The sequence below is a fragment of the Dermacentor variabilis genome, chromosome 10 (genome assembly GCF_050947875.1).
Source record: "Dermacentor variabilis isolate Ectoservices chromosome 10, ASM5094787v1, whole genome shotgun sequence".
NCBI lineage: Eukaryota > Metazoa > Arthropoda > Arachnida > Ixodida > Ixodidae > Dermacentor > Dermacentor variabilis.
In genome coordinates, this window is record NC_134577.1 from 43,626,825 (window position 1) to 43,652,286 (window position 25,462).

Below are 25,462 nucleotides of genomic sequence, written 5' to 3' on the forward strand. Positions count from 1 at the left end.
TTTGTTGGCTGTTGAAAACATGTAGGCTGCCGTGAGACGTGGGTTCTGAAAGAGGTCCCAGCTTAGAGGCTAGCTACGATGCGTGGCACAGTTGCTGGCACTAATGTAGGTGCTACAGTGTGCCATTTCGAAGAATATTTCGGGTATCTAAACATGCCTTCAGTTGAAGACTCTTTCCGGAATCAGTCTTGTTCCTTTGGACGCATGCCCCTTCGCTGCGATAACAAGACGCGATCTCGTGAACAATGTGCTGAGCTGAGGCCCATGCACGCAAAGACCAAATGTAACGAAATTTGGGGCTGCGAAAGTCTATAGTTTGAGATAGTGTACGTGTATAGAAGGGCCACCGTGCAAAATTTGACGTCTGAAATATGAGTGGATGCGTCGCGAAAGGCTCGCAAAAGAAACACGTCTTTGACATGAAAATTAAAAAAAAAGAAACAAACCATCACCTCACGCCGGAAATGACGCATACTGACAACACACAGCTGCTCGACTTCCCTCCAAGATCAGGCACCACCGGCGGTGAGCTGAAATCTCCGAGGCGACGTGTTGAGTCTTACATAATATCGGATATAGCTAACGCTAGTCTAGGTGCTCTTTAAAGGTATGAAGAAGCGTTTTTCTGCTCGAATTGACTCGAAAGCGGCGATATGGTATGGGAAATCGGAGCTTACTTGGCCGTCGTCCATGACCACGTGTCCTCCAGAGATGACGTACTGTGGTCCGCCACGGACGTGCATTCCTTCGAAGATGTTAAAGTCGGCCGCGGAATTGTGGGACTTCTTTGATATCACTGTCAACTTCTTGGGATCCCAAATGACGATGTCGGCATCCGAACCCGCTTGTATGCGTCCCTGGAGAACATCGAAAAATAAAATTAAGCGATCGCCCCATGGGAATACGCCAAATGACCACAATCCTTCATAGTGAACTTGTTTTTATCGCTCGCAGACACATAGACAAGAAGGAGCGCAAGACTGCAAATGTAACATTTCCGGAAGTTTTGAATGGCCTGAAATGGAAAAACATTTTTGTTTGTTTCTTCTTCAGAAAACACTGGTGATAAAATAGGTTTCACCCTGTCCACTACAAGCATTTGTAGCAATACGATTCTGTACTCTATACTGGCAAAAAAATATGAACAGACTATCAATACATTTTATTCGTTCTACTAAAATTACAAGATTAGTGGATATGCTGCAGTCTACGTTACAAGAAAGCGAATTTTCTAGAAGCACAGTGTACATATTTCAGAACACGTAAAAGAAAAAGGTAGCGCACTACCTATTCTGGTGTCTGTATATGGCTGCTTTCGCTTAGGAACTTCTTGGTCGTTTTTGGTTCCGCATCATCGGTAAAAAAGAAAGGTTTCGGCAATTTCGCACTCCGTTTTCTAACTTCTCTTCCTTTGAAAACTGGGTGTTCTGGAAAACACTGTAAAATAATTTACACTCTTCAAAGCGAATAAAGGTGTAGATCGGTTTATAACTCACACCCTTACACCCAAAGAAAGGTGGAATGGTGTCAGTTGTAGACCTTCTTATACTTGAACGAAAAAACCAGTCAAAAACACAAAGGACAAGAGGAGAGGTTCACAACACAACGTCCTTTGTGCTTTTGACTGGTTTTTTCGTTCAAGTATGTACCAACTGGTCCAGATTTCAACCCTTCTGCAAATCCTTTTTATACTTTTATTCACTTTCAAGAATGTGACTTTTACAGGGCAGGCACACACCAGCATCGCTTGCAGTACTCTGGTAAAGAGCCTACTCTCTTTTTTGTTGTTTGTCGCGCACTCAAACTGCACTTCTAAGCCGGCCGTGTTTAGGTGCATCGAAAGTGGCCCACGGATTTTGTTTTGTCCACTCGTTGCACTGGGCACTTTTGGAGCACGCTTTGTTCATCCGATATGAAACATTACCACGCCGATACTGCTTACAAACTGACGCGTTAAATGCTATTCACTGCGATGAATTTGCACCGCCTATAGGAAGCATAATGAGCCCGATGACGTGCGAGGGGAGGCCTGGCACAATCGTGAAATATAGCGTCACTCATAGACCCTTGTGACGTCACGCGCAGCGCAGAGCACGGGTTTCTTAAAAAGTGAATCAAACGTTTACGTTATTTCCTCGTAAAACAATGTTCTGAACTGTTTTCGTCTGGTTTTTTACACGTGCTGTGTTAAAGCTTTCATGACAACTTGCTTGATAGTTTTGTTTTGGGATTACATCACCAAAATAAGAAGACCTGCTAATGCTTGCTTGCTTTTCTTTTTCTACGTGATAGCACGTTCAGAGCCCTTGTAAAAATAAGAAAGAAACGCACTAGAATTAATTTGTTTACCTTTTTAGGATAAATGTTGAACAACTTGGCAGCATTTGTGCTGGTGACAGCAACGAAACGGCAGGCGTCCATCTTGCCAGTCATCTAAAAAAAATGAGGACATCCATGTGATTGGAAAAGAAGTGATTAGATTCTTCTGGGTGTTCGCGTGAGTCGGGTTTTACATCCTTCGAGCGACATTTCTGAGCCACTGCATGCGAGAACAACTTTTCTGTCACCATACGACATCCTCATCGCCACAGATGCAGTCTCTGTCATAAAACTCTAACTTCATGGACATCATTACATTACATATTAATGACTCTTTCAGTGTTTAGCTCGTCCGACCGCTTTTCGCGATTTCATAACTTGCCTATTATAAGCTCCTTTGGGGAAAGAAACAAACAAAAAGACATGAGTTCACATTAAGATGGAAGTTTGAAGTGATTCACAGTGGTCGATGAAGGAAATGACTGTATAGAGCCAACATTTCGGCTAGGGGACAAGTCGAAACTTTGGTTCAAGCGGCAGTCCCTTTCTGCCACTGTTGATAGAGTGGGACTGGGTCGCCCAAGCGAGAAGTAAGTGGATTGTGACGTCGTGTGATGTCAGAATCACGCGGTCTCATGTGACGTCTGGCGTCATATGCAGCCGTCGAACGAAAGCATTTAAGCGTAACACTGTCTCATTCAAATGACAGCATTTCGTGCACGAAGTGTTCGTTTATAGTCTGAATACTTTAACAAACCCGGATGGCTGCGTTCATGCTGGTGCACAAATAGCACTCGTAATACCTGCAACACCTGCTGTTTGTCAGGATGCTATAACATGTGAAAAGGTTCGCCTATCATGTCTAACAGGATGTGCACATAGAAAATAGCACTACGATATAATTATGTAAAGGCACTTTTTCGCACCATAAACCATCTCCAGTGTTTCGTCAGAGATGCAACAAAAATTTCACCAGGAGTAGCGAAATTTTCAAAAGCGAAGTGCTTCTTCGTGAACCTCGCCGGGTTTCGTGACCGCGGGAGCTGTGGCCTGACAGTTCCCTTGCCGAATAGGCCAACCAATCACAGGGGAGCACGCGCGCTGCGCGCCCCGCTAGGTTTATTGCAGCACCACCAGATGGCACTTGCCTCGGCGCATCCGCGGCTGCACGGTAATGACGAAGCAAACGCGCCTTGCGGATAGAAGGGTTCGAATCGCGCTGCGTACGTATGAGCTTGCTGTCTCTGAAATCATGACGCGTTCAAGGTGTCCGTCCTATTCAATAGTAGTCAGCAGTTCCGCTTAACTAAAGCTTGGTATAATTTGTGTGCGCCCGTACGCGCCCGTACGCGCGCCCGTACGCGCGCGCGCGTGCGTGCGTGCGTGCGTGTGTGCGTGTGTGTGTGTGCGTGTGTGTGTGTGTGTGTGTGTGTGTGTGTGTGTGTGTGTGTGTGTGTGTGTGTGTGTGTGTGTGTGTGTGTGTGTGTGTGTGTGTGTGTGTAGTCTTGTTGCGACTTTTTATGTACTTCTGCAAAGCTTCACTGCTTCGGGTCGACTGTCAAGCTGCTGGCGGAGAGGTTGGAGAAGCTTTGCGCGCTTGCTCCTAGAGAACCGGAAGTAGGCGACACGACGTGCCATCATGACGCAGAGCCAGCGAAGGCGGAGCTTAGCCCCGATCACTCGGCGAACGTGTTGAAGAGAAAATGCATGGCTGTGGAGGAGGGTAACTTCCGAATTATTAACTGTAGCTGTGCCCTACGTGTCTACGAAATTTGTCCGAACCGTTTTAGGGGCCCTTTAAATAAGAAATTTCCCCTGTGATGATGATGATGCAAGTGATGCTAGACTGATTTTGAATGTTCCAACATCATATTGCTGCTTCAATATACAAACATTTGTAAGTTATATTTAGGTGATTTTCTACGGATGAAAAAGAAAATTCAGGTAACATATTTTTTAATCTATTCAGCATTTTATCATGCACTCTACTCGCTGGCTTGCGAAATATCTGGAAGAAATTGCTACAGGACCCAACAACAAATTATTAATGACTCACAAAGTATTGATAAACATTCAGTATTCACATTAATTTGGTGGAAGAGGTTGGATCGTTACGGAGGAAATAAAGACCAAACATTCACTTTCCCAATTTCGCGCGAGACGAGGAAGGTCACAGGACAAGTGTTCAATTACAACTGCGGACAGTCACACAACTTATTTGTGAATGAACAAGCTGCCTCGTCCCTGTCGCTGTCAATTTTGTGCGTTTTCCCACCCTATAAGTAGGTGCAAAGCCTTCCAACAATGCACATTTCTTTAATATTGCCTGTTTTAGTACAGATCGATTCTCGCACAAGACTTGTTGGGTTGACTCTGTTATTTTTACAACTGAATTTAGCCTTTCTCTCTCGATAAACATTTAACTACCACTCGTCGCGGTAGCTTAGTACTTATAGTAAGCGTGCCTCATAAGTAAGCTTAGTATAGGCGCGCCACATAATTAGATTGTGGTTTCAGCACGTGAATCGCCAGAACATAATTTTTAAGCATTTGACTATGGAGCCGAGCATCAGGCCAGTACTTACCACTCCTTTCTCCCAGACAACCAGCATCCTTTCTTCCACGCCGTTGACTCCGTGCGGGATCTTGGTGAAGTCATTGGCTCCGACGGCCCTCTGTGCAGTTGTGTAGGTGCAGTGCTGAGAACCGGTGACGTGGAGGTCTCCGCTGGAAAGAAATGTGGTTCCTTTCGTGCTCAAAATTTGCATCGTTTCATTCGCGCGGCAGACTATGAGTTTGTACTACCAGAACAGAGCCATCTCGCGGACGCTGTTGGCTGTTGCCACTACGTGTGGGAAGCAACCAGCATGTTTAGGCATAATACCGTCAATGCAGGGGAGCGGCATAGTGTTTCTCACTGCATTACCCAGAGGGAAATGTGGCGCTGCTGCGCTGTGGTGTGCATGGGAATGCCGGTATATTGTGGTTTCGGATTGGCATCGCTCTCAGATGATAAGGACACCACGAAGACACGTCTGGCCAGCACCGTTACGTCCATCACAATGGTTCATCGTGTACTAAAACAGCACGTAAAAAGCTATTTTAGCTTTAATATTGCACAAAAACATGTTTTGTTTAATTGTGAGAACTTGTTATTACATGTACAATTAATTATATGAAGCATAAGAGGTATCAGCGGACCGCTAAAGTTGGAGTACAGATGACGGGATTCGCGCTCACTTTGGAACAGTTTGTCGTCTGTTCTTGGGCTTGAACAGTTTGTCGTCAGGACTTGGGCTGTTCGCTCACCGCCGTCAGGCTAAAATAAGGCCGAGCGTAAACTGTCACCGGTGCAACGTTCCGTTTGCACATTCTGTTGAAAGCGTTGCGTCACCGATGAATAATAATTTACCCAGAAATTGAAGACAGCGCTTTTCTGCGTTTACTCGGCACGTCATACGCTATGGGAAGCGGGAAGGCAGACCCGCAATGGCGCATGGTGTGGTCACGTGTTCAAAGATGGCAGCGCCCATGCAGAGGCGCTGTGAAAGGTCTATTAAAATTTATGATACGTTCTTATCGTATATTTGGATCCCGTTTTTAAAGTGATATGTAAAGATTCACATCACAAAGCTAAGAGTCTTATAGCTTAGCGGGCGATGCCTCGCTATAATGCGCTAAATGCCACTTTTTGGCGTGGTGGGCACGCACTCCTGACCCTATACCCGCCAATGTACGCGCACAATGTTAGGCCACATTAGCGCTGCACCGTACAAGGTTGGCCCGACGTTAGTCCTGATACCTAGGATAATGGCCACTTATTACACTTCAAAAAAATTTAAATTGCTGCGTGCATGGTGGTAACACTTGCGAATTTTATTCAACTGTCGCTCCTTATTTATGTGAGTAATGCGAAGACCTTGTCTTTAAACAAAATGCGACAGTTCCTTATTTCAATCGACCTTGTGTTTTCGTGTAGCCTAACTACGAAAAAAAAGCACTGCATTTAGAACAACACCGGCAGTCCAGAACATTTCAACGTAAAGAATTGCCAAACAGACAACGAAATATGAGTGCTCCTGCTTCTGCTGCCCCGGCGTTAAAGTTTTCCAAGGAAGAACTGCACATGCTTGTTAAATATAGCTTATTTATGTGGTCGTGTACGTATCTGTAATTTCTTTTCTACACTTGCTCACTTCGGTGCTGTCTAGATTTCTGTAGAACCATTCATTAACGTTCACTCCTCGCGTTTTGCTTTCAGACAGATTGACTAGGTACGAGGTGGTCAGGACTCTTCGAACTGCCTCAACCGGTCGGTCCTATCTCTCCAGAACTTTGTTGCAAATAGAAGTTCATATCAGTGTTCTTTTTTTAAAGTATTTATTGTCTTTCACTTTCACTCAAAGAGCATAGGGTAACTGCTCTCTACGTGGATTCTGAAATTACATTGTAAAAATCGCCTATAGCAAGCGCTCTTTCAATACCGCGCAGTCAACCAGGGTGCGAAATGCAACTCAATACAATACAATATAATATAATACTCAATTCAGAATATGGTTGCGATGTAATGCTCTACAATCGCCGGCCGTAAATGTCAGCCTTTGCCACGATAAGTGCTTTTTAATTTTATTTTGTTATTTTTCACAGTGAATTTGGCCGTAACAAAGAGGTACCATTCCTTAAAGATGGTAGTGTGTGATTCGTCTACATGACGTTGTCACCATCGCGTGAAGGTAAGAAATCCAAATACATCATCTCAAGGCGCCGACATAGTTTCAGCCGTGTCGTGTTTGTTGCTTTGCCCGTAAGAGCAGCGGATATGAGAAAAGCGTCACGAGTTTCACTTACCAACCGAGTAAGTCCATGAGACGGCTAGGCGTGGAAGGGTCCGGGTTCAGCGGCGGTGAGGTCACGTGACTCGCTGCATGGCTCCAGCACTTGTTGAAGTAGTGGCTCCCATCAGTGCCCAGGCTCGCCGTTGTGGGCTGGCCGAACACTACGCAACCTGGAAGAAAACAAAGCGGTCTTGGGACTGTTGGAACCTCAGCGCTGACGCCCGTTGTTGCAGCTGGGTCGCAAGCCCCAAGGGTAGCGTTGGCCTGGCGGCCTGGGGCACAACTGGAAGCATCCGAAGGTCCCGGCAAAGCATGAGTCGACTGGTAACAGAACAACTTGTTTACTCTAGCATCGCAAAAGAGCGGCCGGTCAGGTCGACCGAAGTGGAGAGACGGGAGAGCACGTAACTCAACTGAAGAAATCGGAGCCTCTCTAGGCGTCCGGGAGCAGCTGCTCTTATACTCTCGGAGTCGAGGGGAAGAAGGAACGCGTCGGGATGAGGCCACGTGATGGCGGTGCTCGGGCACGTTGAGACGAGTAGGTGACGCATCCGCCGGGCCGGCGCCGTTCAGACCTCCTCGCTTCACAGTTGGGGGAGCTCCTCTCCCCGGCTGCCGCGCTTTGACAAGCGTGGGCACCAACATGCACACACACACACACGCACACTTGAAGACACGTGGCATTGAAACATGCCTGGACGCGCTTGGCGGGGAGGCGTATCGGCGGCGCTGAACGGGCCAAAATGTCTGCCGCTTTGAACGAAGCCCCGGCGTCCGTTGCATCCGCGCCGGCTATACCGCGCGTCGTAGGCGAAACGTAACAGGACGCAATGTAGTGAAGGCCGCTGTTAAGGCAAACGCCGAGGATCTAGATTCAAAGAACTTGGGCACACTAGAGGCACTGATAGGTGTATATATATATATATATATATATATATATATATATATATATATATATATATATATATATATATATATATATATATATATATATATATATATATATATATATAGAGAGAGAGAGAGAGATTTGGTATACGCTGTAAATGGTGGTTCGGTGTCTGCTTTGTCCTCACGATCCCTAGAAGAACTGATAGTCTGTCCGTATATATATATATATATATATATATATATATATATATATATATATATATGTATATATATATGTATAGAGAGAGAGAGAGATTTGGTATACGCTGTAAATGGTGGTTCGGTGTCTGCTTTGTCCTCACGATCCCTAGAAGAACTGATAGTCTGTCTGTATATATATATATATATATATATATATATATATATATATATATATATATATATATATATATATATATATATATATATTCGTATAGACAGACGCATACCAATCGATGTACAAATTCTCGTACAAATCGAATATTCGAATCGCGTACAAAGTTTTAATGTTGGCCAATGGAAGTAATCAAATTTTACGCGCAAGAGAACGATTAGCAAAAAAAAAAAAAAAGGATTTGTACATTTAACGCAACTTAAACGTGACTGTGCAGTAACATAATGACACGCTGTTAGCTTCCTTAAAACGGAACTACTTCAAAATGCATCTTTTTCACTGGAGTCGCAGTTCTCATATAAATAACAGTATAGTAAAACATATCTAGAGGAAGTGTAGGCATCCATCTGTCCATCCCAAGTGTCGTCCTCCCGGATAGTGCCCATGTTTTTTTGCGCTTGCATTTGTAGCTTTGTGAAAACATGAACATGCGTTCGCTAGCTGGTTCAATTTCAATGTAGGCCTGTTGTGTTAATTCTCCGCGTCGCTAATAAAAATGCATCAATCGTTCGCACAGAGTGATCTGTGTCACTGATCTCGTCATCGCGGAAATTTTGAATATTGGGATCTCATGGGATCCTCGACCAGCTGTTCGTAAGCGCTGCAAAGATGGCCTAACTCAACGTTAAAGCTTTATTTCGCAGTTAACTCGAATCTTTAGCGATATTCTGACTTCAATTTCGCTTGTAAAATTCGATTCTCCTTGCAATAATGCTTATTTTTAGTGTTAGGGCAACAACTTCTGTTGGCGAGGGTGTTATACCCGTTCGCTAATGGCGGATGTTTTTTTGGTAAGCTTCGCCGCAATGCAGATATGCATTGCGGTGAGACTATTTAGCAAGCGAAAATAAACATACTACCCGTGAACAAATGCCTTAGGCGAACGCGTGAGATTATAAAAAAAGAAGCGGGCAGCGCAGGATTTCCAGGGTATCCAAAAGGCAGCGGAGAAAATTAAAAGTTGGAACCAAGGCGGTTCTTGGGGCTGGGGCCTCCCAGGCCGGAGCATGCGAATTTGGGGGTTCGCATACGAGCTCGGTACGAAGTGGCACCGGGAAGCCCCCAACCCGGGGATCAGTCCAGTTTCTAAGTTTTGCGTGCTCGTTGTGCTATATGGTTTCCTGGATCCGCCGCCAATGTGTACTAAGTATTTACACGCTGTTTACGCTTAGTACTTGCACACGTTCACACGTCCTGCTGCAGGTTGTGCGTGTTTTACTGCATTCCAGTGCTGTACGGCTGGTAAGCCATTATGGAACAAATGGACGACTACCCGAGGACGAGTAGTAGACAAGGTCACTGTGGCGATGCGTGGTGGCGAAGTGACCAAAGTGAATTCGAATGTCCGGGCTTTTACTGTGTATTGCTATAAGCGTACGAATACATTACCATAAACTGCTTATCTGATGTGGTAAACAGGCCCACCGCCGATTTTGTTGAAATGAAGCGCGTGTCAACCCTGGCAAACGTGTAACCATTGCCCCCCCCCACGTTTTATTGTTAGCATTTTTAACGCTCCTAACTGGCGCACTATGTGCCAAGTTCAACTCACCGTCGTTGCGTTTCTGTACAATCATTTCGGCCGCAGACTTGCTCATCACGGGCGAAATAAGCAGCGGCGTTGCCACCTGATTGGCCATGACGATTGCTCGAAGGGTAGCCTCTGCTTCCACCTAGTTTGAAAGCATCATTGCAAGAGAGAGAGAAAAAAAATAAACACGAGCTCATTCTATGCGCACCGTCCATTCTGCATTGAAACGGATAGTGTCCGAGCTCAACAAGAAATTTAGTTTTTGTTAGAACTGCTCGTTCTGCTACGTTCATTCTTTTCTCTTTCCTTCTTTATTTTTTCTCCTTTCCTTTTTCATTTCTATTCCTGGGGTACATAGTTCACTTAAGATAAAATGATCAGCAATATCTCGCAACAGAAAGGCGCATGTTCGGAACAGTAATGGTGAGACAAAGATTTACGCTCAAAAGCACTGTTGAGCAGAAACCTTTTATACAACACAAGAAGTAGGCATTTTTCGAGTGCAAAGCACGAGTAGCGTTGCTCCAAATAGAAACTGCTGAGCGCGCGCTTTCATCATTGTGCTCCCGAGCACGCGCCCGCAGCCCACAAAACACACGCGTTACGAAAACTCCCCGTTGATTCCACTCGGGACATTCTCGAGGCTTATTAGTGGCCAGCGGAGAAAGGAGTAGCGGATGCACAGTCTTCGGTGTCAGCGACTCACCTCCTCGGGTTGGCTATAGACTACACCTTCAGGTCCCGTTATTCCGAGGCCAAGAATCCTTTTCTGGTTCTGCGGGCACGGGCAAGAGGAAATATATTAAGTTCCATATTAGTGTTTGCAATAAGTTTTATCACAGCTGGGTTTTGCTTCAGTAGGAGTGATCCGAGAACAAATAGTGCGTTCGAACCGTGATTTTGCATTTCGCAAAGTTAAAATGAGATTGTCAGAAGTTATGTGTAATGTTTGCTGTACTGCTTCTTTATCATGTGTACAGCGAAAACGTGTTCAGCTTTCATTTTGACAGAAGTACGTAGTTACCAGCTTATAGTGCGATATTATGCCTATTTTGGCATGCACGTCTAAATGCTGATGATTGATATCGTTCGTGATATGAATATCGTCACAAGATCAAACTCTTTATCTTGACAGAAGCACATAAACAGTAATATATGGCGATAATGTGCATTGCTTTAGCGTGCGTGCCTAGCGATACTCGTGCTCAGTGTTCTGATAATGTTGCTCTCACCTCTGTAATGATGCCACCATGTTCAGCATGGACTGTAGTCAAAGCCCCCAAATGCTTAGAAACTTCAAGCAGGTGCATAAGCTGAAGATCGCTCAGCATCAGAGACTCCATGCTGAGGTAAGCTCGGAAGGCGTTGACACCTGTTCATGTGAAAAAGTCGAAACTATAATTATCATATGCATAGTCCACAGCGTGTTTGTGTCAAACGCGACCTACTTATGTGTACCATTGATGCTCTAGTAGTTGAGTATTTGCATACAATGACAGCCCAGTTTTTCTTATTTTTTTTCGGTGTGCAAGCGTCGTCAATATCGCTGCATACAATAAACGCAATAAGCTGCATAAAATGCGGTGTGTGTGCCTTCACCCAAGGGGGGTCGTCGAAATGTAACATTGCCAAGTAGATAAACCTCAACTGCAACTGCCACAGCCACCGTGTTCCACGCATTTTTGCTCGTTTCAACAGCTTGTTAGGTTTCACGGTGATCGGCTAACTAATGATCAAGCACTACATATAATATAAGGATCTAAAGCTCAGTATGTGGCCTAACAAAAAAAAAAACTTAGGCAACGTATTTCTTCAAATTCATTTGTGGCTAAATATTTCACTTCAGCGCAGTGAAACTAGAAAATGTAAAGTGAACTTGAACATATGCACGTTAAAAAAGATATACTGGCCAAATGGCAAGTTTTTCAACATATGCAAGGTTATGCTGTCTTGATGCGCAACTAAAGCGACTGGAAAGACCATACGTAATAGTAAAATAGTAATAGTAAATAGTAATAGTAATAGTAAATAAATAATTATAGTAATAGTAAATAGTAAAATAATAATAGAAATGTAATACAAATGTAAGAATAAGTAAGTAAGAAATGTAAGAATAAGTAATTGCTGGGCTAGTCGATCGGGACTTGGTTATGGTGTATAGAAAAAGAAAAAAAAAAACGAAACGATGTGACGAATCGGTGGGACTGAAAATAACACTCTTTCCTGTCTTGTAAATCAATTTACATACTTAAAAATGAATGAGGGCGTAAATCGTTCTATAACACAAACCCTTACACGCTTTTTGGGTGTATGGTTGTGAGCTTTATGTCGATTTAGACTCACGTTCACTTTTAAGAATTCAAAGTACTTTACAGTGCAAAGCGCAGTCGCGCCAGAAGTCCTATAGATCAAAGTCGCGGGATCGTATCCCGGCCACGGCGGCCGCATTTCGATGGGGGCGAAATGCGAAAACACCCGTGTACTTAGATTTAGGTGCACGTTAAAGAACCGGAGAACAAATTTCCGGAGTCCCCCACTACGGCGTGCCTCATAATCAGAAAGTAGTTTTGGCACGTAAAACCCCATAATTTAATGTTTTTTTTTTTAGATCAAACCAAGCACGGGCTTCAAGTTACGGCGCATTTCTGAATAAGGGGGTCCATATCGTTTCGTCTTTTACATCGTGAACCAAGCAACGTGCAAACTGCCGTGTGAAAGATCTGCTACCTAGATTTAGAGAAAATTTTGAAAAACGGTTGCGATTCGCACCGCACTTGCACTCTGAACCCGTGCGATTCTTATTTATTTTATTTATTTATTTATTTATTCAATACTGCCGGCCGCCTTTTGGTAGCCAGGGCAGGAGTGGGTACATGACGCTTTTCATATTAATGGTCCATCAAGAAAACAGCAACAGTAACAGTTACGACAGAGAACCACATAGGCACACAGAAGGTTACTGTGAAGCAAAGCAAACAAAATAAGATGCAAACGCATCTTATTTGTTTTATTTGTTATTTGCAAACGAGGCACTTGGAACTAATTCCAAGTGCCTCGCAAGTTTACCGGCTACAATTCGTAAATTGCATATGTACGGTAATGAGTAAGGAAGTCAATTCGTGATTTTTATTTTTTTTTATTCGAATATGCATTTCAATTTCTTGTGCGAATAATGTCCGCCGCTGCGATTAATACAACTCAAGCGCTATATAATTACACGCTATACGAGGGAGGCAACTTGTAACAGTTCTGTAGGCTCTAAAAATAAAGAAACAACCCGTATATTCCAACATGCGAGTTTGGTACGCTTTTTTAGCAGCGAAGCCGTTAGCCTCTAGTTCTTCGTGGTGTGCTCACCTAAAAGATGGCCGCTGGAAAAGGGTCTTGCGTTTGAGTTTCCGCGTAACAGGATTATGTTTTCTCGTATAGTCGAATTACAATCCTATGCTGTCATGTCTTCAGGCTGTGTTTAAGTGACACTTCACGAATTTTCTCACGCATCCTACTTTGAGCAAATCAATCACTTCAATAACGCATTTGGGCTAGTCGGAGGGCTTACAAGAATGAGCATATGTGCTGTGCTAACGTTACCGCCCCCTAGCGGCTGCGGCAATTCCGACTTCAAACGTTAGCTGGAAAAAGGCTTTGCCTTTAATTTTCCGCGTAACAGATTTATGTTTTCTCGTATATCCTATAACAGTCCTAAGCTATAATGTCTACAGCTTGAGTGTTAGTCGTACTTTACGAATTTTCGGACGCAATTTACTTTTAAACGTTAATTTAGTTGGATAAGGCACTTGCGCTTGGCGGACGGCCTAGAGAAATGAAGATGTATGCTGCACTTCGGCACGCCTGCGTGTGACGTACGTCGCTTGTGGTAGTGGTGCTTGTGGATCGTTGGTACTTGTCTAGTGTCCGCACCACCTTCGCTGTACGTCCACATTCACAGGGTGAAATGGAGACGAATTTTTTTTTCGTTTTTTTTTTGCTAAAGTGTATGAGTTGCCACCATTCGGGAGGATAGTGAGCAAAGTTTACGCAAAGCCCGTATTAAACCGAAAGCGTTAAGGTCCCCGTGTCGCTGAAAATCCGTCGTCGGCATCCCGCGACGGGCATCCAGCGTCGACCGTCTTTTCGGCAAAAATCATTTCGAAGCACGCACACCCACGTAACCGCTCTTTCATCACCAAAGGTTGCTCATACATTGCCTTTCATTCTTTACATTTAGTTATACCTTGGAATTTTGAGATTTGCAGTCCACAAACAAATGTCATGTGAAAAATTGAGGGAGCGGCGCTCGAAGTAGCGGGTCGGCTCCCGCGTTCGGGCAAAAATATAAATTGCCTCCCGCCATTTTTTGCTCACGGCCAACGACGCCGACGACACCGGCTTTTCTGCGACACGAGCTCCTTAACGCTGTCGCGTGAAAAAGAAACGGTGGTAGAGGAAGCGCAGCGCATCCCACTATATATACTTGCAACATCGTGCCACACAAATAACGACCTCTCAGAGCATGTCAAACGCATTCTCTGGTCGATATTCTCGGCCGATCACTTTCGGAGACGCTCTTTTTTCTACTTTCGCGAGATTTCACGAGACTAGCGTCGGCTTATGCGAGCGACAGCGTTCCTGGCGTTCCACTGTGTTGGCACACAGTGCCACAACACTGTGGCCCGGAGACGCCGAACGTGCCCGGGGCTAACCTCGTGAAATCTCGCAAAATGTGAAGGTATCTCCGAAAGTCGATATCGTCCGAGGGGTTTCTTGGTGAATCTTTATTCGTTTCAACGATCGGCAAAGGTGGCACGAGGCCTGCTTCTCCCTGGAGCACGAAAGTACCGAGGAAATGCGCGCTTTACCGAGTTCGCAGCAGCTGCAGCAGGGTTGTCGGAACCTGCTACTGTTTCCCCACTTTTCGTGACCACCAATACCACGCGCGTAACGAGGGTTACAGCCTCCAATTGTCTTGCTCTTGCTTTCTTCTTTTTTTTTTTTATTGACTGCGAAGCTAGTCACTTGTTTCTCTTGACTACCGTCGCGGGCCGCACCTTTCTCCCTGACGAGTGTCTCAAGCTCCTCCTTTGTCTTCGGGTCGAAGGATGTGACAGCCAGCTGAAGGCCGTAATCGCAGCACACCCTCTCGTCGGCCCAGCTTTTCCATTTCTCGAAGGCCTCCAGCGGAGAGCATGTTGTGTCCAGAACGCAGTCAACTGGAGGAGAAAGAAGGAGATAGAAACAAAATAATGTAGGGTTGTGACGGGGGCGGAGTTTGGTCACGTTGCCGTTCCATAAGGACGACTAAAGAAGCGCTAACTTGACGCAGACATAAAAAAAGGCACCTGCATGTGTGTCATGTGTTCCATACTTTGGGTCATGTGTGCAAACATGTTTTCTATCCTGCTAACGGCGAAGAACTTGATTTTCTTGGAATGCCAGCACGGGGTTGCGTAGATTTGATAGAATGTCAATTTTGTCTGGTTTTATCGTACAACAGTACGCACTGACATATTCTCAGATCATGCTGTTTTTTGTGAGGTATAAAGTAGTAAAATGGTCACAAGAATAAAATGAACGGTGTTATTATGTGTGTACGCGCTTTGTTTTTTCATCTGCGTCCATTTTGCGCTCCTTTAGTAGTCCCTGTAATTTGGCGTATTGGCACCTTTTAACTTCGTTTCTAAATAACGCGCAGTGCCCGTTACGTTCGTTTGTTGCTTTCCTCTGGATCGCTGGAAATGTCTCAAATTTCTACGTTCCAATTAGCCGAGCTTTGTACTTGAAGTTTGCCACGTATTTTGTCTCTTCTTTTCCCCATAGGTTGTCTTTATTGACGTCATAGCGTAGACGAATGTAACAAACTTCCCGAATTCATCGTTCGAGTGTCTGAGATGGTGTTTTCTCCGCAGTATTTGGAAACCACATACCGCGACCGAGTGATATATATTTCTGCTGTAGGATACGTTGCACGAACTCCGTTCGTATTTACTTTATCTTTATTTATTTCTTCTTCACCTCGCAGTTCTTTTGTTGTTTTAACAGTGTTTACTTCTTCGTGCGTATACTCTGGAAACAAGATTGCTTATTTTTCCATTGTCCGTTCATCTGCGTTCGATTACCTTTGTGTATCAAACACATGCTGCCTCTTCCCCAGCGTATGTCTTTCTTTGAATTGAGTCGTGTAGCCCCTGCTGTAGTGTCTTCAGGTAGATGTATTCATGTGAATGAACAAACGAACATGCAAATGAAGGAACGAACGTTTCCTTAATGTTATCGGAAACGTCACTTCATTGTACGCTGAGTTTTGTCATCGCTGAAGTGCGCGCAGGGAGAGAAGGAGGGAAAGAGGCAGGCTCATCCATCTAGATCCCTCCCCCCCTCCCCGCCTATCTAGATTGACCAGTGCTGTGCATTGTAGCACCCCTAAGCGCTCATAACTGCCACGAGGCTAATTGCCAAGTGCTTCAGCTTTGCTAGTGACTAAGTTTCGTAATTAAGCACTGTGGAAGCACCGCAGCTATAAGCACTGGCTGCAACCATACGAGCGCGCTTTCTTTTTTCTTGAAAAGCAACGTCTAATTTTGTTTCCTTGAGCGTGTCCCAACAGACGTGCACTTGTTGCGCGCAGTAATCAACAGCAGGGATTCAGAATGGCGCCAAGGTTCCAAGCTGGCAAGCTGCTTAGCTGCAAATGTCACGCTCCGATCAAGATACCTTCGCAGGGCTCTTCAAAATCACGTGCAGCCCGAAGAGAATCGATATCTGAATCTATTTACTCAAGAACTAGCAACATCTGCCCTCCAAGGTGATGACTGCGTGTACCCGCGCTAACTTTACTCTTTCTTAACGTTAACTTGATAGAGTCCGTATGATTGGAAGAGTCCTGTCAACTCACTGATCATGGTGGTTCCTCCGGCCACGGCAGCTCGCGTGCCCGAGTAGAAGTCGTCGGCCGACTTGATGCCGCTGGGCAGCGGTAGCTGAAAGTGCGTGGCGGTGTCGATTCCACCTGCGTAGTCAGAACGTTTTCAATACAATTTTACGAAGTCGACGAGATGTGGCGAAGCTTTTGTAAAATCGAGAAAAATTGGAGGACGCTTAAGGTTCGCCTTCAAGAGTGGAACGCGATAGCGTTATGGCACCCCGTTCGCACCGCCCACTCATTCGCTCGGCATGCTCTTGACGAGACGAAGGGGAGAAGCGGGCGAGTAGCGCGCCACCTGTCGGGGCAGCGCCGTACATTGCGGGGAGGGGGTCTTCTGTGTTTGCCGCAAGATGGCTCTGCGTGTGCGCCAAGCGCAGAAGAAATGTAGCGGAAACGTGCTTCGCTACTCGTTTAACTGCGACTTCTGTAATTTACATGCTCATAATTACCGATATACAACGCAGCATAACTTTCTACGGCTCGTTTCTGAGGCAACACCGCATTCACTAGAGGCGCTTTTGTCCCGCTTGAACCATCGAACTCATGGCTGAGTGGTAGCGTCTCCGTCTCACACTCCGGAGACCCTGGTTCGATTCCCACCCAGCGCATCTTGCAAGTTGTTCTTTATTTATAAATTGGCTTCCGGGATTTTTCGCTCACGGCCAACGCCGCCGACGCCGGCTTTTCTGCGATACGAGCTCCTTAACGCTGTCGCGATAATACGAGAGCCGCCTCGGTTAAAAACGACCGATGTGTTTGTGGCGAAAATGTCGGCAATTCGACTTGCTTATAGGGTTCGTCGGTATAAGGGCGTTACGCAACTCTCGCGAAGGCGCCGAGAGCTTGTTTTCCCTCCTTTAGACCTATATAGCTGAGTGCCTGAGGAGGTCCACGAAGTCCACCTGACCTTGCTAGATGTTGGCACACGCTCTACGTTTGCATCCGTGTCGTCCTCATCTTCTGACACTTGTACGTCGGCAACGATTTTAACAAGATCCGCGTCAACCAAGTTTTCCGTTGAGTGCAGGCCTGGAGTGTCATAAGCGCTTACGTATAGTCGGTGAAATCTATGACGGCAGAGGTTTTGCACACAAACTAAGGGGGAAAACAATGCGTGGAGACGGATGCAACGTTTTTCATTTTTTCCATGCTTCTGCGCAAAATCTGCCATGATGGATCGCAGATGCTAAGTCACAGAAATCCAGCGCCCAACTTAGTCGGCGAAGTTCACCTGCGGCGAATAAAAGTAGAAAAGTTCCCTGCGACCACTTACACCTGTTTTTCTGAGTCTTTAGTTCGAAGCGGCTTGCTAAAATAGGAAGCGGTGGTCGACTTTATTTTGTAAGATCGAATCCGCAAGCACATTAAACTCATTGGCAAGCATTCGGGGTGCTTGGAATTTGTTTTTCTTTAGAAATTACGAAATTCGTAAAATCGGGTTTCGCAAAATGGGGCTTCAACTACATCGTATTATGCCCCGGCCCATGGCGATATGAGTAACGTTTTCCGCCATGCGAAAAAAACAATGGCAGATTAGGCTTTACTTTAATGCATATGGAGCTGAGCAGTGGGGTCAGAGAGCAGCAGTCTTTCTCTGCTGGAGTACGCTGTACGCTACGGCAAGAACTACCTCCATGTCGCGGACGGACCGAGGGTGCTATATTCTGGACAAATTAAGTAATATTGTCAAATTGGACATCTTGTCACCTCTGATTGGCTCTCGGGACGCGACTGCGCCCTCTCAGATTGTACAGCAACGCCAACGCTACAAAATTTGTTAATATAACGGTATTTGGCGGTCGGTAATGTTCACAATACCACCTCTGTAGGTTGCCACTTATTTTCGCCAGTCGGACGTTCACCTCTTCTTTTTAATTTAATTTTTTTTTTCCCTGCACACGTCGGGTAGTGAGGTCCACAGAAAATTTCCATCAGACGTCATTTGTCACGGCAGCACTTGCAACACCTCTAATACTTTAGCCACAAGCTCGTTCGAAAAGGAAACTAGTTTCGCACAGATTGTTGGTCGCGTAATCGATATGCCGGGTAGTCCTAACTCATGTCTGCCGCTGCTACCTCGGACTGAAAAAAAAAACACACACACACGTCAGGGTTTCTCCCAACGGACGTCAAGAACTTTCGTAAGCCTGCAGTTTTGTAGCGTCAACTTCTGTCGTCACGGCAGGGCTGGTCCAGTCGTATAGCAACAAGTCGTCGGGCTTACGAAAGAAGTTGCCACTACGACAGAGTCGACAGAATTGAGCGTTTAAAGCATATTTTACTAGTCTACACTTCTAGACTTCTATTTAGTTTCTTTTTAATGATAGCCCCTTAAAAACGCTTACATTGCAAGAGCTACCGTACCTGGTATGACCAGTTGTCCTTTGGCTTCAATGGTCCTGGTGCCTCCCGGTATGGTGAGGTCCTTGCCAACTTGCCTGCGAGCAACAACGAACAGCGTTGCAAACCATATCAAATGTGTTTCTGACGTATTTCTGACGTATTTCTGACGCATTTTCTGCGGTGCACGCGCATATGCTGAATTCCCAGTCTAAACGGCTATTTCGAGCGCCCTTGCCGATTAGGACAGATGCCGCGCGGTGCGCGTTATTTGTCATGCCGAACGTATACAGCGAATGTATGCGAATGTTTCACTAAATTACCCCTTTGCCATTGTAACGTTACCGTTCCCGCCTCAGTGAGGTAAGCAAACGCTGGCTATGGTGTATAGCGGTAAGTGTGTGGTAGAACATTCTTGTTTATTCTATATTTGCGTCACAACGCAGCGGGAGGGTCAAACAGGAATTTGCACACTACCGTAGATTATTACGGAAAACAAGCTTTCGTTCGAAAACCCTAAATCGGTTCAACAACTTCGTTGAACCTAAACGCGCGCTTCGAAGAGAATTATTTGGTGAGAACAATACCTTGCGTGTAGCATGACTGTTGAGGCTTATAATTCATATGCGCCTTGTAATCGTTGCTTGAGTACCAATTGCGAGACCTCTATATAATGGGCTCGCAAACTGCGTGGTTTTTCGTTAAGTACATCTAGAAATAGCTAGCTGCTGGTCCACGAGGATGGTAAAATAAAGATGGCACAGTTGTGCTCCACTTCTTCCCACAGGATGGCGGAAAATCCAATTCGTTCATTCACTGAAATTATAGGAGACGCCATTGTGTAGGCTCTGAATTTTGACCACATGCTTTTTTTTTTTTTTAACGTCGTGCATCCAGTGCAGTTGAATCCGCGAGCTTCTGTATAACGCACAGTCGCGTTCAATACGAGATACAACACGGTTTCCGAAGTCAAAGGTGCACGAAGATCTAAACACCGTTCCAGTTACGGGTGTTTGTTAAACCACTTTTTCGCACGACGGCGCCGCCGTGTAATGTTGGAGTTCCTTCGACCACGGACTCCCGTGTTGAAGCACATATTGAACGCTATACTGTGCGTCTTCTCGGAGTTCACCGTATCGTACGGGTGCGTTGATGGCGATATATAAAACATGATCTTGGATTGTAGCACGAAGTGACACGGACACAGACTAGAAGCAGACAGGGCGAGCGCTAGTCTGTGTCCGTGTCACTTCGCGCTACAATCCAAGATCATGTTACCGTACCAACTCGCACAACTTTATATTCTATTGCGATATATATAAACGTCACCAAGCCAGCAACATACAAGGATATAGTGGCTGCTCTTCGTTAACGAAGATCTTGACTCGAAACCACCGTTCTACACACAGCATGCGCTAGCACTCACTTGATGATGCCATCTTCGATGTAGACGTCTCCATCAATGATCATGTCATCGTTGACCACTTTGCCGCCCTTGATCACCACCCGGGTCTGGGCGCTCTGCGGTGGAGAAAAAAACGAGGTGCATTACATCGCGACTATGCCAGGCCACGCGATTTAGCATCGTCATAACTTTAAAGTAATGACGATGCTAAAGTGCACGTTAGCTCAGGCTTGCAGCTAACAATTGTTAGCTGCAAGGCTGAGCTAACGTGTACGTAATAGTTGTAAACAATAAATTAAATTACGGAGTTACTTCCAACGCAACTCGTGACCTAAAGAGCAAGAAAACATGCCTAAACCACGAGGAGCTGTATACCGTACAGGTAGGCCGACGTTTCGACGTGCATGTCTACCTTCGTGATGGTTTACCTTATCGTTCTCGGCAGGTCAGTTCCGTTATATATACTACATAGTGCGGCGTGTTTCTGACGTGGACATGGCCACGTCACGTCACATCGTTCCGCCACGACGCACCGCTAGCTAGCTGTAAAAACTGTCGCGCCAATCAAAACAAGGCCGCCATGAAAGAGCGGGGCAGGTGTCCTCCGACGTGTGCGCAGAAAAACGTTCGTCCTATGGTACGACTAGTACCTACACAGCCTCACTAAACAAATTTTTCAGTATACGTGTTCCCGGAGTAAACTTGCCAGCACGTTTGCGGTGCACCAAGTTCTATAACAGTTGGGGGCTTGCGCCAGTCTTCCGACGGCGTCGATCCGACGGTTTTGATGCGCGCGCTTTCCCCACACGCCGTGTCCGCGGTACAACTTTGCGGCGCGCTGCGAAGGTGGCGCTAATTTTCCGATCCCCCAATTGACGCGCGATGACAACCCATCGGAAGCTACAGCTGCGATTCGGAGATGTCGGTGCCACCAAGTCGAGCTCCCCCCAGAGCGCCCGCGGGGTCGCGCGCGCACACGTTCCATTTCGCGAGATACGAACCTTCATAAAAGCTTATCCTTTGACCGCGCGAGTCTTTGTTCTTTCCGCCTTTTTTATGGAGGTCGGTCGGCGCGGCGTCATCGCAGCCATCTCGCCGCAACCAAGAGGGTGCGTTGAACCGCGGCTCTCCATACTTGCACGTACACGCAGGCACAAGGCGCGTCCGCATGCTCGGCAGTATATATATACTGCGCATGCTTACAGCGTCCTGCCCGTTGTTTCGCAGTACGAAAGACAAAACGAGCGGAGACGACCTGCTCGCGCTAGTTGAGCGGCACTGCGCACAGCAGAGCAGCGTCCAGCGCACCGACATTTGTCTCCATTATTAACAATCAGCGCGAAAAATAAAGGGTCTGCCGGGCCCTTGCGGGACAGACGCGTGCACGCGTTGTTGTTCCCGTAGCGGCCCCCCACCCCACCCCCCTCGTTGCCGGCGCGAGCAGCGCTAGCGAGCAGGCCAAGCGAGACCGCGGACGTTCGTCAGAGGCTGCCGGTCCGTGGCGTCGCCAGAACAATGAACTACGTCCCGCGTGTCTCTATAGTTTCGTTCTTTTGTTTATATTTTTTTTTTCAGTCGTGCCGCGACGACACGGTTGTTGCGAACAGCAACAGCAGTGCGGAGCTGTGGCGGACGCGCGTTGTTATAAGGAACGCGAAGTGTATATAGAATGCTGGAACGCTACGCGTCTGTAACCAGTTCGTATTTCTGTAACGCTGGGACGGAAGTCGCGGCTCGCGACGACTGGCGGGAACGCGGTCGTGGTCCAGCGTTACAGTGTTCCTGCGCTCAAGCCGGTGTGCAAGGAGGACACAATGACGTGTAGCGTGAAAAATCCCAGTGCGTATACACTTGTGCCGAGCGCGACGGTGTACAGAGCGATGCACTCGGCGTGCCCCGCGGGGCCACTGCAGGTACGCGCCCCTGGGTATGTGCTCCTCCAGGGGTCGCTGCAGGTGTGTGCCTCTCTCCAATGAACCCATCTGACGACAAAGGGAACTATCTGTGTTCCGCTCCGTTACAGCTGAGACATGGCGCTGCTTTTTCCTGTAGCACACTCGTCTATCGTCAAGAGTGCGCTTGCGGCACTACTTGACTTTTGCAGTGCGACGCAACTAAGAGCGCGGCTCTGAGCCCCGTATTCGCTTCTTATTTGTTATTATTATTTTTGCCGCCTTCCCCTTTCCTCCATTTTTTTCTCCCCACACCCCTTTCCCCGTGCAGTGCTGTTGAGGTGTCCGCCTGTGAGAGAGAGTTACGGCACTGCACTTATCTCTTGCATTCTCTCTAAAGTCACTTCACATACACATCTAACACGTTGTGCCAGCCACTTTTTTTTTCTCGTTAAAGTTTGAAGAAAATACCGCCTGTATTGACAGCTTTCATAAAAAAAAAAACGCGTTAAAGGCGAAGACGGAAGGAACACATACGACAGGACGGTCGCTCAACTTCCAACTGGCGTTCATTTCAAACGATCACCTATTTATGCAATGCGCATTTGGTACATAATGGCCGCATCATGTACGTACGTGTTCCTCTCGTCCTCGTCTTTAGCGCGTTATGATGAAAACTCAAGAAGAGCCAACTGACCCAAACTAAAGTATTGTTGCAGCCGTATGGAATTCATTACCAGTTATGTGTTTCGTTTAACAGTGGTCCAGAGAGCTAGCAGAATAATTAAATCCGAAGGGTCGATTTCTCGTTCGTTACAAACGTGTGAAAAAAATAATAATAATATTTGGGGTTTTACGTGCCAAAACCACTTTCTGATTATGAGGCACGCCGTAGTGGAGGACTCCGGAAACTTCGACCACCTGGGGTTCTTTAACGTGCACCTAAATCTAAGCACATGGGTGTTTTCGCATTTCGCCCCCATCGAAATGCGGCCGCCGTGGCCGGGATTCGATCCCGCGACCTCGTGCTCAGCAGTCCAACACCATAGCCACTGAGCAACCACGGCGGGTAGTGTGAAAAAAATAAAGCTACAGTGAATCCAAACAGCACAGAAGAAACGAAGTGTTATGATTTAATTGGGATATCGCAACAATAAGGTAAAGGGAAATGAAAGTGGACGAAATTACAACTTGCCGCGGGTGGCAGTCGAACCCACGTACGCCGCATTGTGCGGCGCTTTGCTGTATATGATGTACCCGCCGCGGTTGCTTAGTGGCTATGGTGTTGGGCTGCTACGCACGAGGTCGCGGGATCGAATCCCGGTTACGGCGGCCGCATTTCGATGGGGTCGAAATGCGAAATGCGATTTAGGTGCACGTTAAAGAACCCCAGGTGGTCCATCCATCAGTAAGATCTTGATGAGGGCTAGTTGGTTCATATTTAGTACTGAGGTTTAACAGCGCGAGTAAAACAAGGACACGAGGAAACAAATACCACAGACAAGCGCTGACTGCCAACTGGTGCGTTTATTTTAAGTTCTCCAGCCATTCTATAGCTTTTTCAGCATAGGCATAGGTACACCATTCGCAAAAAACATCTGCAAATCAGCAACATCGTAATCTTTCATCCAAAAAAGCTATTTTTTCCCCGACAAGGGAAGAGAGGGAGCGCTTACACATTTATCTCCTTCCTTTCCATCGAAACCCACACTTATTACACACACCCATGTATTTCCGTTAATTCTCAGGATTTGCGGAGAACAAGATGGCAGCTCGAAAGAGCTGTGTATTCAGTTGTCATCCTCTAGAGTGACAGAGATCGATTGCTGCACTTCAGCCAAGTGTGTATAGTAACGAACGCACCACCAGGGTCAAAATGGAGGGCACTACGTTATGCGTAGGTTATGCTGCCTTTGAAGCACATTTCTCTTCTCTTTTTTTTTTTTTTCTCTTTCCCGTTGTAGGGCACCTTGTACATGAACCATTTTACAAGAAAGCTCTTTTCTGCAGCGTATCCGAAGTCGGTACGGGCACAAACGTAGTAGCGCCGTTTCTCGCGGAAAGTGGCCTCGTTGCGGGATCGAGACACACATCCCCACCGAAGGCTCAAAAAGCACAAAGTCACGAGACGACGCGCCGGTCTTGCGTGCACCTAATTGGAGGCAGTATAGCGAAAATTGTACACACAAACTAAGCGCTGACTTCTAACTGTCGTTTTTTTAATCGAAACATGCGCTCAATGTGTGAATACTGAGAGGAATGACAAGGCAACAAACAATGAAACAGTATACCTCAACTCTCGCGTTCACACCGCTTGCGTGAAGCAACACACCGGTCCTTTGCGAAATAAAGATATAGAGGCGTAATGTTGCAGCACTGGTCTCCCTCGATGGATATCTCCAGCTTCGAATATTTCTCGTGCACGCAGCTGTATCGAGGCCCGGCGGGGGTGGGCGATGTATGTATACATGCAGCACCACCTAGATAGCACCAGGCCTTTTCACTCCAGTCCATGACGCCATGTTAATTGGCCTGACATCCATAGAATCTAATGGGGATGCTCACGAGTAGGCAACAGTGATTTTGACGTCACCGCTTTCATCACGCCAGCCTTGTCAATCGAAATTTCGGGCCAGGTAGCGTGACGTCATGGATCGGAGTAAACAGGCCTTGGGCTATTTGGGTGGTGTTGATACATGGCGGTAGTGGGCAAACGGGGCGCGCTGTGCGTTGACGCCGCGTCCGACTGCGCAAACAAAGGCGTGTCGAGCAAAGTGTCCCGCCGCTCTCCCTGCGTGCGCGCGCATAACGCCGCGCCTTATCGCGAGCAACTGCACCGACACGGTCGATAAAGTAAAGAAGTGCGCAGTACAAGATGTCGTCATGCTGGCCGCTGCCCGGTCTCGTGGTCTCTC

General features: G+C 46.4%; 1 protein-coding gene across 3 annotated transcripts in view; it reads right to left on the reverse strand.

Moving 5' to 3' along the window:
• Positions 1–25,462, reverse strand: part of LOC142560425 (dihydropyrimidinase-related protein 2-like) — a 79,449-nt gene that overhangs the window by 5,914 nt on the left and 48,073 nt on the right. For all 3 annotated transcript variants that reach the window (XM_075672531.1, XM_075672533.1, XM_075672532.1), the window contains 11 exons: positions 20,677–20,771; positions 19,275–19,348; positions 16,881–16,994; positions 15,037–15,198; positions 11,221–11,360; positions 10,695–10,763; positions 10,010–10,130; positions 7,168–7,324; positions 4,905–5,046; positions 2,350–2,433; positions 678–857 (listed from right to left, as the gene is read on the reverse strand). In XM_075672531.1, the coding sequence (XP_075528646.1) occupies positions 678–857; positions 2,350–2,433; positions 4,905–5,046; positions 7,168–7,324; positions 10,010–10,130; positions 10,695–10,763; positions 11,221–11,360; positions 15,037–15,198; positions 16,881–16,994; positions 19,275–19,348; positions 20,677–20,771 (1,338 nt within the window). The remainder of the gene's footprint in view (positions 1–677; positions 858–2,349; positions 2,434–4,904; positions 5,047–7,167; positions 7,325–10,009; positions 10,131–10,694; positions 10,764–11,220; positions 11,361–15,036; positions 15,199–16,880; positions 16,995–19,274; positions 19,349–20,676; positions 20,772–25,462) is intronic.